At 51.6% G+C, this 13,828-nt stretch overlaps 1 protein-coding gene across 1 annotated transcript; it reads left to right on the top strand.

Moving 5' to 3' along the window:
* Nucleotides 1-223: 223 nt before the first annotated feature.
* On the top strand, nucleotides 224-1,156 carry LOC134433079 (olfactory receptor 14J1-like). Its single transcript, XM_063181973.1, has one exon. It carries the CDS (start codon nucleotides 224-226, stop codon nucleotides 1,154-1,156), a length of 933 nt encoding a protein of 310 aa, XP_063038043.1.
* Nucleotides 1,157-13,828: the final 12,672 nt, after the last annotated feature.

Genomic DNA, 13,828 nt, shown 5'->3' with positions numbered 1-13,828 from the left:
TCAAGGTCCAGCTCCTCACACAACATTGGCCAGCAGCAATCAGGTCTCCAGCAACAAAAGTGAAGGAAGATCTCTCAGACATGGACAGGGCGAGGTGCTCTCGCCCTGTCCGTGTGGGTGGAAAGGGTCTATGAGAAAGGGCTTTGACTTTTCTGAGACAAATCTCCCCTCAATTATCACTGTCATTCCTTCTTCAAAAGGTTCCAATGTCCAGAGGCAGCAAATGTCCAACAGCAGCTCCATCAGCCACTTCCTCCTGCTGGCATTGGCAGACACGCGGCAGCTGCAGCTCCTGCACTTCTGCCTCTTGCTGGGCATCTCCCTGGCTGCCCTCCTGGCCAACAGCCTCATCATCAGCGCCGTAGCCTGCGGCCACCACCTGCACACGCCCATGTTCTTCTTCCTGCTCAACCTGGCCCTCAGCGACCTGGGCTCCATCTGCACCACTGTCCCCAAAGCCATGCACAATTCCCTCTGGGACACCAGGGACATCTCCTACTCAGGATGTGCTGCTCAGGTTTTCTTCTTTCTTTTCTTTATCACAGCAGAGTTTTCCCTCCTGACCGTCATGTGTTATGACCACTACGTGTCCATCTGCAAACCCCTGCACTATGGGACCCTCCTGGGCAGCAGAGCTTGTGCCCACATGGCAGCAGCTGCCTGGGCCAGTGGCTTTCTCACTGCTCTGCTGCACACAGCCAATACATTTTCCCTGCCCCTGTGCCATGGGAATGTCCTGGGCCAGTTCTTCTGTGAAATTCCACACATCCTCAAGCTCTCCTTCTCACACTCCACCTTCAGAAAAATTGGGATTTCATTGCTTGCTGTCAGTTTAGCCTTTGGTTGTTTTCTGTTCATTGTTTTCTCCTATGTGCAGATCCTCAGGGCTGTGTTGAGGATTCCCTCTGTGCAGGGACGGCACAAAGCCTTTTCCACCTGCCTCCCTCACCTGGCCGTGGTCTCCCTGTTCCTCAGCACTGCAGGTTTTGCTTACATGAAACCACTTTCGGTCTCTTCCCCAGCCTTGGATCTGGCAGTGTCAGTTCTGTACTCGGTGGTGCCTCCAGCCCTGAACCCCCTCATTTACAGCCTGAGGAACCAGGAGCTCAAGGCGGCGGTGTGGACACTGGTGACTGGACAGTTTCAGAAACATTAAACTTCTTGCCATTTTCTGCAAGTCATTGTAATATGAGTAATCTGTAAAAATTCTTTTTCTTTTTGGTTGTGAGTGTTTTTTCCCTTTGTTTTAGTCCATTAATCTTGTTCACAAAATAGAACCCTTGTTTGTGCCATTTCTTAGTTTTGTCTCTTGCTGTGGCCCCAAACTGTGTCAGTGAGGAGCTGTGCTCCAGTGGCTTTCAATGAACTAAAGGATCTCCCAGCAAAGTTTTCACCGGAGATCCCCTTTTGTTTTCTCTGGAGCTGCAGCATAAATGTCTGTGTGCAGAGCTGGGGGCAGATCAGTGCTGGCACAGAAGCCCTGCACCTGCTGGCCACACCATTCCTCATCCAGGCCAGGAGCCATTGGCCTTCTTGCCCAACTGGGCACACTGCTGCCTCATGCCCAGCCTGCTGTCCATCAGTCCCTGCAGGTCCCTTTCTGCCTGGCTGCTCTCCAGCCACTCTGTCCCCAGCCTGTAGTGCTGCAGGGGTTGTTGTGGCCAAAGTGCAGGACCTGGCACTTGGACTTGTTCAACCTCACCTTGTTGGATTTGGGCCCTGGATCCAGCCTGTCCAGGGCCCGCTGCAGAGCCCTCCTACCCTCCAGCAGATCCACACTCACACCCAGTTTGGTGTCATCTGCAAATTTGCTGATCTTGGACACAATCCCCTCATCCAGACCATTCCATGCAGGCATTGAAATCCACACTGGCTTTCTCTGAACCCTCGGCCATCCTGTGGGTGCCCTGTGATGGCACTCAAGGGGATCTGTTCCATAACCTTGCCAGGCACCCAGGTCAGGCTGACAGGCCTGGAGTTCCCCAGATCCCCCTTCCAGCCCTTTTTGGGGATGGGCTTACACTGGCACCTCCAGTCCTCTGGGACCTCCCTGCTGAGCCAGGACTGATGGTAAATGATGGAGAGCAGCTTGGGGAGCTCACCCACAGCTCCCTCATCCCCCTGGGATGGATCTCATCTGCTCCCAGAGACACCTGTGAGCATGGGAGTGGCTCAGCATGTGCCCAGCTGCTTCCTCCTGGATAACAGGGGGCTGTTCTGCTGCCTCTGACCATCTAATGCTCAGGAGAACACTTGTCCTGAGGAAGACCTGTCTTATTTTTGACAATTGAGATACACAAAGTGTTAAGCAGCTCAGCCTTCTCCTTATCCTTAGTTACTCTATTCCCCAGAGCATCCACTATTGAGTAGGGGTTCTCCTTATTCCTCCTTTTGCTATTAGTTTATTTATAAAGGTTTTTCTTTATTTCTTTTTGCAGAAGTGGCCAGGTGAAGCTCTAATTGAGCTTTCATCTCTCCACTTTTCTTTGTGCATGACCAAACAACATCCTTAAACACTTCCTGATTTGCCTGACCTATTTTTTCTGAGTTCCCACAAAACCCTCATGCCCAGCCAGGACAATAATTTTCCTCTCTGCTTCAACTTTGGCACAGAGGGACAGGCTGCTCCTTCCCCCTTAAGATTACTTTCTTGAGGTGTGTCCATCCTTCCTGGACACCTTTGTTTTTAAGGGTTGTTTCCCTTAAAAAATCAGTACCTGATTCAGTACTCTCCAAATCTGCATCTAGAATAGGCCAAGGTTTGCCCTGCATAATTCCAGTGTAGACATTCTGTTTATGTGCCTTTTTCTTTCAGAGGATTTTGTAAACTTGATTATTTCATGGTCACTCTGTCCCAGGCAGCCTCCGACCACCACATCTCCCACCAGCCCTTCACTGTTTATAAACAGCAAGAGACAGAGCTTTCCTTGGCAGTGGAAGTGTCACCCAAAATTCAGCAAAATATTAAAACTCCATAACCGCAATGTAGCATTGATAAGCAGCATTCTTTATTTGGCCAGATGCCCGGGTGGATAGCTCCTCCCAAAGCTGTGCATGCTGAGTGCTGGAAAGTTTCTGTTTATATTCTGTATTTTGCATACAAATTCATTGATTGTCCTGGACTAAACACACATATGATAATCATTTCCCTAAAATCATTAACATATTTCCCCTCCCCTTTACCCATGCATTCTCCTGTCCTGGGGGTCTCTCTGGTGGTCCCTGGTGCTCATGGACCCCAATGTTCCCGTGGGTCTGGCTGAGCTGGCAGGACACTGAGGCTGGTGAATTTCAGTTCCCCTTCTCACACAATGGGCATTGTGTGGTTTCCGTAGGCCTGGGGTTTTGGAGAACCAGCATTGTGTGTGCTCACCTGGTGTAGACAATTTATCATTTGGTGACATGAGGTCACAGAGTGGGCTATGACATCACAGAGTGGGTTGCATGAGGTCATCGAGCAGCTACGACTGCCTGAGGTGCATCATAGACTGCCTCTGTGACATCACAGCACCAGCTGTGACATCACAGCACAGAGGACTGACATCACAAAGCAGACTATGACATCACAGAGTTGGCTGTGAAATCAGAGACCAACTGTGTGAAAATAGCTAATGAGTTGTGACATCACAGAGTCGGCTGTGACATCATGGAGGGGGCGGCTGTGTGACATCACATGAGAGCTATGTGAGGTCACTGGGTTGGTCACTCTGCTCCAGCTCCCCCTCACAGTTTCCCCCCAGAAGTCCAAAGCTGTTCATGCCCAGCAGGGTCCCCTATCCCCTGGTATCCTCTGGTCCACCTGGAGATGCAGCCGACCAAAGGATGTTCCACAAGATCAACCCCAAACCTGACACAGGGAAAAGGGACTGGGCTGTGTGACCAGGACATCAAGGACAGGGATTATCCAGGTTACTGAGGCCTGGGTTGGTGTTCCCAGGGCAGGAAAGATGTCTGGCAGCTGGAGCAGGGTCTGGGAAGGGCCTCCAGGGTAGGGCTGGAGCCCTTGGGCTGTGAGCAGAGGCTGAGGGAGCTGGGCTGGTCCAGCCTGGAGTAGGGAAGGCTGAGGGGCTCCTCATGCCAGCCTGGAAGTGCCAGTGAGGAGGGGATGGAGAACACAGAGCCAGGCTCTTGACAGGGGGCTGGTGGTAGACAAAAGCCAATGGGTGGAAGGGGAAAGAGGGGAGATCAGCAAGGACAGGATGAGATGAAATGTGTCAGGCTGGTTTCAGCATTTCCTCAACACTAAAAGCAGCCTGACCTCCCTTCTCCATCCACCACTGAGAGCTTTGCAAATCAGGAATTGTTCAGGCCATTTAATCCCCACTTTAGGATGAGCATCCTGATACAAAAAATTTAATTCTATTTACATCTATCACAGAACCATATTTTTCTAAAAATAATTTTAGTATGGAAATTACTTGTGGATGGTGGACATGTCAGACGCTGCTGGGACGATGCACATAGCTCAGGGAAGAGCATGGTTGTTATTGAATTGTGTCCTCTTCAAACATGGTCTGTTGGCCATGAAAAGAACCTTCTAGTGCCTCTGAGTCTCATCAGTTCCTGACCCACAAAGGACACAAACGTGATGAGTTCTGGTTCCCACTCCAGTGATGGCACCTGCACCTCCCTCCATCCCCAGAGCAGAGATCCCTTGTCCCACGGAGTCCCTGGCAATGAAGGGATGAAGGAAACAGGACAGGCTGTGGGGATCAGACACAGGGCACAGCCATGGATTTGGGGTGGTTATGAGCCCAGGTCAGGACATGGTCCTTGGCCTTGGTGAACCTCATCCCATTGTCCTGGGCCCATGGATGGCTCCAGCCCGGCCAGATACCTCTGCAGAGCTTCCTGCTCTCCAGCACAGCCACACTGCCACCCAGCTTGGGCTCACCTGGGAACTGGCTGAGGGTGCCCTGGATGGCCTCATCCAGATCAGCAATAAAGAGATTTCACTGACCTGGCCCCAGTCCTGAGCCCTGGGGACAGCCCTGGATGTGACTCCATTCCTCAGCTGCTCTGAGTGCCAGTGGTTGGATGGGGGAAATGGTGGGGTGAGGGTAGGGACAAAGTGTGACTGATTGTCAGCCATGAAGGGTCTTGATTTTCATATCTGTTCAGACTGCATGGGGAGGGGCTGGGGATCAATATCAACTGGGGATTGCTGATACTGATCTATAAACAGGGAAACTATAAAGGACAAAAGAATTCTCTCTTCATTGTTTTCAATATAGTAGATTCACTTTGAAGACACTTCTGAAATCTGTCCAATTAACCACAGAAGAACTGATGATTTGAATTATTCCCATGGGCTTTTGTTGTTTGGGTGTTTTGAACAAATCTTTATGAGCCTTTGTCACTGAATTTCTCAAATGAGAAGCTCAAGAAAGAAGAGGCCTCTGGAAAAGTAAAATTCATCACCAACCTGTAAGTGGCTGCAAATCCATCCTAATCAGAGCAGCAATGAACAGAAATGGGCACAGCTGGCTGGCCCAACTTTGGCATGGGCCCTGGGCCTGGAGCAGGAGCAGCTCTTGAGGGCCCCAGGGCCGGGGCTCTTTTGCTGCCCTGGGCAGATGGGATGGCAGCAGGGGCTGCAGAGCTCTCAGCATCTCCTGCAGAGGAGAGCAGGGCAGCCAGGGAGCCTCCTTTGGCCTTGGCCAAGCACCTTCCCCCATGGCTGGGGCTGAGTCCTGTGGCAGCTGCAGCTGCTGCTGTGCCCTTGCCAGGGGCTGAGGCCATGGGGCAGTGCCCAGAGCAGCCTGGCCTGAGCAGAGCTGTGGGGCCAGAGCCAGCTGGGCTGGGCTGGGCTGGGGAGAGGCCCTTGGTGCTGTCCAGAGCTCAGGGCAGCTGGCAGAGCTTGCAGGGAGCTGGGCTGGGCTCTGAGAGCTTGGCCCAGAAACCATCAGTGTTCATCTCAGCCTGGCTGAGTGTGCAGGGGCCAAGAAGAGCAGCCCAGGGTCTGAAAGTTCTGTGGGTGGGAGCTGATCTTGGGAGCCATTGATCTCTGCCAAGTGCTGGGGCTGCACCTCCAGCTCCAGAGGAGATGGGACAGATGGGAGCAGGGACAAATAATTCCTGCTGGATTCTTTCTTGTTTTTTCTTGTAGAGGTGACCTGGATCCATATGTAGAGGAGGTGTTTTGTTTCAGATAATACTGGTAGAGTGAGAAGAATAATATTCTTTAGCTGATAATAATATTTCATGCATAATACACACTGAGGAAAAAAAGACATATGATCAGAACAGCATCTGAGTTTTTCAGAGGATGAGAGAACTATTGATGTTGTAGTCGCAAACCTGTTCAAATACTTTCCTCAGGCCTTCCTCGAGATGAGAGGTGACAACCAGAGGCCAAGGTGAGCCAGAGCTCTCTATCCTGGAAGCTTTTGTCTGGGTGAACCCTTGCATATAGGGAATTTTTCAGGGGGAGTATCAATTTTGGCCTTGGGCACTTAGACTGATGGTTCTTTTCCATAGGAAGGAAAGCACAGAGCCTCAGTTCTTCAAGAACTGATGAGAATCAGCCCCCAGTATTTCAAGATCAGCTGGACCTGTCAGGTGGCCCCTGGGAGGCTAAACCGGCCAGATCTGTTCAATCTCCCCTTGCTTCCAGGTGGCCCTACAGTATCACAATGTTCTCCTTGTTTCTATTGTGTCACAATGACCTCATGCTTCCATGAGGCCCTGCAGGGTAAATATGGCCCTTTGGTTCCATGGGGCCACAGTGTCACAATGGTCTCCATGATTCCATGGGGCCTTGCAATTCCACAATGCTCTCCATGGATCCACGGTGCCCTGCAGGATCACAACGGCCTGTTACCAGGCTTGCAAGGGTTCCTCACAGGTGAAGAGAGAGACGAGAATCTTGACTTCATGATCAGAAGGCTGGATTTATTAATTTATTATATATGTTACATTGAGATGATACTAAAAGGAATAGAGAGCAAAGTTCAGAAGCTGCTATGCTAAGGATAGAAAAAGGAATGAATCAACAACGAGGTCTCTCTGATCTGTCCCAGAGAGAGCTTGGCCCCTGATTGGCCCTTAATTGTAAACATGGAACATGGGTCAATCACAGGTGCACCTTTTACATTCCACAGCAGCAGATAACCATTGTTTACATTCTCTTTCTGGGGCCTCAGCTTTCCAGAAGAGGGAAAAATCCTAAAAAAAGGATTTTTCACAAAAGATATCTGTGACAATGGCCCTTTGGTTCCATGAGGCCCTGAAATGCAGCAATGGCCTCTTGGTTCTACAAAGCCCTGCTGCTTCACACTGGCCCCTTGGGACCATGCTGGCCAACAGAGCCACAGTGATGGCCTTGGTGCCACGAGGCCCCACATTGTCACAGTGGCACCTTCATTTCATATTTGAAATTTTATATGTGGAATCCCAATTTCAGTCATTTTTGCCTGGAGAAGAAGGTCAGTTCTTTTCCACAGAAAGGAAAGCACAGAGCCCTTGTGTTTGGAAGGCAGGTGAGACCCGGCCCTCAGGAGGACAAGGGGTGCCAGACTCGTTGGTAATGGCAGCTTTTCTCTGGGAGCAATCCCCGGATATTGGGAATTTTGGAGAGGGACTCCTGTTTTGGCCATAGATGCTTGAATGAGAAGGGCAGTTTTTTTCCATTTGAAAGTCAGCTCAGACCCCAGGGTTTCAGGGGTACATGAGAAGAGACGCTCAACATGCCGAGGGCAGTTGGACCAGTCAGGCTAAGCCAACCAGACCTGTTCCCTGTTCCTTTGGATTCATGGGGCCCTGCAGTGTCACAGCAGTGGTGTCATATTGCATCTGTGGTCCCATGAGGCCCAGATGTGTCACACTGGCCCCTGGTTTCCATGGGGCTCCACAGTGTCACAATGGTCCCTTGCTTCCATGAGGCCTTGCAGTGTCACAGGGGTCTCCTTGGTGCCGCAGTGTCACAATAGACTTCCATGGGGACTCACAATGTCAGAAGGGTCTCCTTGGTTCCATGAGGCCCTGCAGAGCCCCTTGATTCAACGACGCCTCCAAGTGCCATCATAGCCTCCAGGATTCCATGAGGCCTCTCAATGTCACAATGAACCATTGGTTCCATGGGGTCCTGCACTGTTCCATGGATCCTTAGTTCCATGGGGCCCTGGAGCATTACAATGGACTCCTTGGTTCCATAGTGCCACACAGTGTGACAACTGACCCTTGGCCTGCCAGACTCCAGAGTGTCACAATAATTCCTTGCTTCCATGAGGCCTTGCAGTGTCACAATGGTCTCCATGATTCCATAAGACCTTGCAGTGTCACCACAGACCATTGGTTTCATGGAGTCCCACAGTGTCACTATGGTCCCCTTGGCTCCACAAGGCCCTGAAGTGCCACAATGGCCCTTTGGTTCCACAAGGCCTCCAAGTGTAAAAATGGCCTCCATGGTTCCATGAGGCCCTGCTGTGTCACAATGGACCTTTGGTTCCATGATGCCCCAGAGTGTCACAATGGTAGACTTGGTCCCACGGTGTCAGAATGAACCCTTCATCCCATGGACACCCACAGTGTTCCCTGCAGTCCCCTTGATTCCACCAGGCCCTGCCATGCTCTACAGGCCCCTTGGTTCCAGTGGATCCCAAAGTGTCAGAACAGTCTCTATTATTCCATAAGGCCCCACAATGTCCCTGTGCTCCCCTTGGTTCCACAGGGCCCTACAGTGGAACAATGGATTCTTGGTTCCATGAGGTTCCACAGTCCCAATGGTCTCCTTGGATCCGCAGTGTCACAGTGGCCCCTTGGCTCCGTGTGGCCACGCTGTTTCACAATGGCTCATGGTTCCATGAGGCCACACAGTTTAACAAGGGACCCTTGGCTCCATGAGGCCTTGCTGTGTCATAATGGACTTCTGGTTCCATGAGCTCTCACACTGCCAGTAGCAGTCTCCTTGGTTCTGCAGTGTCACCATGGACTCTTTGTTCCATGAGGTTCCACAGTAGAACACGGTCACCTTGGTTCCATGAGGTTCTGCAATTTAACAACGGACCCATGGTTCCACCAGGCTGTGCTGTGTCAGAATGGCCCCTTCGTTCCAAAAGGTTTCTCGGGGTCAGAATGGTCTCCTTGGATCCGCACTATAACAACGGACCTTTGGTTCAATGTGGCCCCAATGTGCCAAAATGGATTTTGGTTCCATGGTGTTCTGCTGTGTCACAATGGACACTTTGTTCCATGAGTGTGCTCAGTGTAACAGTTGACTCCTTGTTCTGTGAGGCCTCCTCATCACCAAATCTCCAAAATACCAGAATAAGACCCATTAACACTAATTTGCTTTTTAAGAGGGGATCATTTATTCAGGCCTGAGGTCTAGTGAGGGATAACTTCTAACCTTATGTGGACATATTATTCTACCAGCATCAGTAAGTGTGTATTACAATTTACTCATTTCCATAAAACCCACCCCAAGTTCCCAGATTCAGTCCTTCAATTTTTTGTCGCTACATTTTTCAGCCAGATGTCTTTCTCTTCCAACCATCCTTGCTGGGAAAGCAGCCCCTGCATGCCTTGTTCCTGTGCTAAAAGTTCACAGGCACAGTAAAAATTAAATTAATCCTTTTGATATCAAGGCCAAGGCTTTGTGTGGCGAGGCAGAGGCAGGCAGAAGGCAGAGTTGGGTGCAAAGGAAGGGCCCCGCCAGGTGGGGCAGCCGGGGGATGCCGACAGCCTGCAGGGACAGAGGCGCAGGGCAGGGACACCGTGGGACAGCCTGGGCGGCACAGGGCACAGGGATGGGCAGCAGCTGCAAGACAGCCCTGCCAGAGCCAACCTGCGCAGCACTTTGGCCATGGCTGCTGGGCCTGGGCCTGAGGCCATGACGGGACAAGTGACCCTTGCAGGGCTGGGGCCTCATTGCCTCCTTGTCCCTGCTCAGCAGCCTGGCAGGGGCTGCCCCATGCTCCTGCCCTTGCCATTGCCCATCCCCACATGCCAGTGCCCATCCTGGGACGAGCCCTGAGCAAGGAGGGAGGGACAGGATCTGCCTGGCCAGGGCCTGGGGCTCAGGCCTTGGCCCTTTGCATTCCTCAAACACATCCAGGTGTGCTCAGCATCAGAGACACCTTTGCCTTGTTTGTCCCCAGCTATCATCACTGCTTCCAGTGTTCTGCTCTAACTGGAACCTGGGGACACTTTGTCAGTCTTGTGCCTCACAGGGATCTATTTAAAGTACAAGAATCTTCAGTGTTTCAATCTCACTTTGAGTTCTTGAAAACATTTTTGAGCCCTCTCTGAGGGACTGGGTCTGATGCAAAGAGCACCAAAGCCCCAGAGGGTCAATAAAGTCCCTGTGCTCTGTCTGTGCTGCTGAGCTGGGCCGGGCTCCTGGCCCAGAGGAAGCTCCTGGCAAGGGCAGCGCTGCAGAGAGACAGCTCTGGCCAGGAGCAGCTCCTGTGCACAGCCCAGCAGGGCTGGGGCACTGCCAGGGCCCCTCAGGGACACCAGCACGGCACAGACAGAGCTCACAGGGGCTCAGCCCTGGCAGGGGCTGTGGGATGGCCCAGAGGGGACTGTGTCACAGCAGCATCTGTGTGGCTGTGTCATAGAGGCACAGAGCAGCTGGGATGTCAGCAAGGGGCTGTGTGACAGCACAGAGTAGGCTGTGAGATCATGGTATGACTGTGTGGCATTAAAGAGTGGGCTTTGAGGTCAAAGTGTGTGCTGTGACATTACAGAGTGGCAGTATCACATCACAGAGAGGCTTTTGTGGCATCACTGAGAGGATTATGACATGACAAAGTTGGCTGTGACATCATAGAGTAGGGTGTGAGGCCATAGAGCAGATCCTACCGTTATGGAGGGTGTATCTGTGATGTCAGAGAGTGGGTTGTGACATCACTGGGTAGCGGTGTAAAATCATAGAACAGGCTGTGACATCACAGAACAGACAGTGACATCACATTGTAATTTTTTGACATCAGCATCTTCTGTGTCATCACAGGATGCTGTGTGACATCACAGGGGCTGTGTGACATCACAGGGCCTGTGTGAGGTCACTGGGGAGGTCACTCTGCCCTGGCCCCCTCACCGCTCCCCCCAGAGCAGTCCAACCCTGCTCGTGCACAGCGGGGTCCCCTGTCCATCCGGGTCCCCCTGCCCCCGGCCCCGCAGCCTCCCCCAGAGGATGTTCCACGAGATCGACCCCAGAGCCTGAATCGGGGACGGGGGGCCAGGCCCTGGGGGTGGGACAGGGGGACAGGGACCCCCCGGCAGTGTCTCTGTGTCCCTCAGGGCCAGAGCCTGGGCCAGGGCTCCTTCACCCTGTTATGAACGAGGGCTTGAGAGCGCTGAAAAAATCCCCAGCAAGGGAGCAGCAAAAACCAGATTTAATATTAAGGGACAGCAGCACAAAGTTCCTTGGCAAGAGTCACTCTGCTCCTGGCTGGACACTTCAGGCACATCAAGGAAACAAAGCAACAACAAAACCAAACAAAACCCAGGCAATCAAGCCAGAAATTAACCCAGAACTGTCCCTGTGTGTGTGTGTGTGTGAGACCACAAGGACAGTGAGGGCAAGGATAAATGGAATATGGCCTAATAGCTTAACAGGACTTAACTGATACCTTAGACTTCAGCATTAAGCAAAAGAACAGCACTTAACACTATTAAACCTAACTTACAATCAATGACTTAATGATGTAATAGTGGAATAACACTAAAAATTATTCAATTTCATTTATAATTTATATTAAATTTAACAACTTAGCAAAAGAACAACTCTTCGGAACATTTAACTTAGCTTGCCACTAATGACTTAACCTCACTTATAGCACTGACTGACTCAGCTATCCAAGGCCCTCCAACCCCTCTGAGAGCAGCATTTCTGCCACATTTCCCCAGCACAGGCACTCCTGTGTGCACACAGACACAAAAAGCCAGTGCCAGGCACCTGTGAGAAATTCCCCTGAGGGCACGGAATGCTCCCTGAGGATCTTTGGTATCTCCCCAGCGGGCAAAGGGCTGAGCCTGGAGGAGTGGGGGGATCAGCCCAGGCTCCGTCGTTGTTGGGAATCCCCAAGTGCAGCAAATGGGAAAGTTCCCGGCTGGGAGAGGCCCCACTCAGAGGGAGTGGCTGGCCCAGGAGAGCTCCAAGGGCTCCTTTTGGAGCACTGTTTGCAGGGCCCCAAGAGAGGGGCTTCAGTCCCAGCAATGGCTCATCCTGGCCGCACTTGGCACCAACAGCTTTCTTTGACACTGTGAGAACAGGGATGTTGTGCCATGGAGGGAACAAAAACAGTTCCCAGGGCTGCTCCTAAAGGAACCAGGAGCTGGTTGGGCAGCAGCAGTGCCTGGAGCAGACAGTGTTTGTGATGAGCTGCAGAGGGGCTGAGCCCAGGGGCTGCTGGCTAAGGCCGAGGGACAAGGAGCATTTCTCAGCTGGCAGGGCGGCCTGAGAAGGGGAGGGGGGAATGTAGAAGCACAGGGCCCATGGAACCAAGGGACCATTGTGACACTGTGGGGCCCTGTGAGACCAAGGGACCATTGTGACACTGTGGGGCCCTGTGAGACCAGGGGACCATTTTGACACTGTGGGGCCCTGTGAGACCACGGGACCGCTGTGACACTGTGGGACCTCATGGAATCATGGAGAGCATTGTGACATTGCTGAGCATCATGGAACCACGGGGACTGTGCTGACACTGTGTGGCTCCATGAAATGTAGGATTCATTGTGACACTGAGAGGCGCCATCAAACCAAGGGTCCATTGTGGCACTGCAGGGAGTCCTCAAACTGTGGAGACCGTTATGACACTTTGGGGTGTCATGGAACCAAGGGACAATTGTGACACTGCAAGACTCCATGGAGCCAAGGGTCCAAACTGTGACATTGCAGGGCCTCATGGAACCGTGGAGATACCATTAGGACACTTCACAGCCTCATGGAATGAAGGAGACCATTGTGACACTGAGGGGCACCATGGAATCATGGAGACCATTGTGACACTTTGAGGCCCCATGGACTAACCAAAGCATTGTTTCACTGTGAGACCTGATGTCACAGCCTGTTCTATGATTTTACTGTGTGTCAGTGAGACCATTGTGACCCTGGAGGTCGCCACAGAACGAAGAGGACCATTTTGATACTGTGGGGCCTCATGAAACCAAGAGGTCTTTGTGACATTGCAGGGCTGCCTGGAACCAAAGGTCCAGTGTGACATTGCAGGCCCTCATATCATCAATGGTCCATTGTGACATTGCAGGCCTCGTGGAACAGAGGAGTCACGCGACATTGTGGGGCCTGGGGAACCATGGAGACCACTGTGACACTGCAAGTTCTCATGGAATCAGTGGAACCATTGTGAGACTTCAGGGCCTTGTGGAGCCCAGGGGACATTGTGACACTGCTGGACCCCATGGAAAAAAGACACCAATGTGTCATTGACATTTTTTCATAAAAATCCTTTCTTTGGGATTTTTCCTCTTCTGGGAAGCTGAGGCTCCAAAAGAAGAATGTAAACAATTGTTATCTGCTGCTGTGGAATGTAGCAGGTGCACCTATGATTGGCCCATGGTCCATGTTTACAATTAAGGGCCAATCAGGACAATTCACAGAGAGCTCTCTTGTTTATTGCTATTCCTATTCTTTTCTTAGCTTAGCAGCTTCTGAACTTTTCTCTCTATTCCTTTTAGTATAGTCATAATGTATTATATATCATGAATTAATAAATCCAGCCTTCTGATCATGAAGCCAAGATTCTCATCCATCTCTTCACCCCTGAGGAACACTTGCAAAGCCATGTAACAACATTGTCGCACTGCAGGGCCTCATGGATCCAAGGCACCATTGTGACACTATGGGGCCCCACAAAAC

This window comes from Melospiza melodia, unplaced genomic scaffold (assembly GCF_035770615.1).
Source record: "Melospiza melodia melodia isolate bMelMel2 unplaced genomic scaffold, bMelMel2.pri scaffold_114, whole genome shotgun sequence".
Lineage (NCBI taxonomy): Eukaryota > Metazoa > Chordata > Aves > Passeriformes > Passerellidae > Melospiza > Melospiza melodia.
This window is presented reverse-complemented; position numbering and strand designations above follow the sequence as displayed.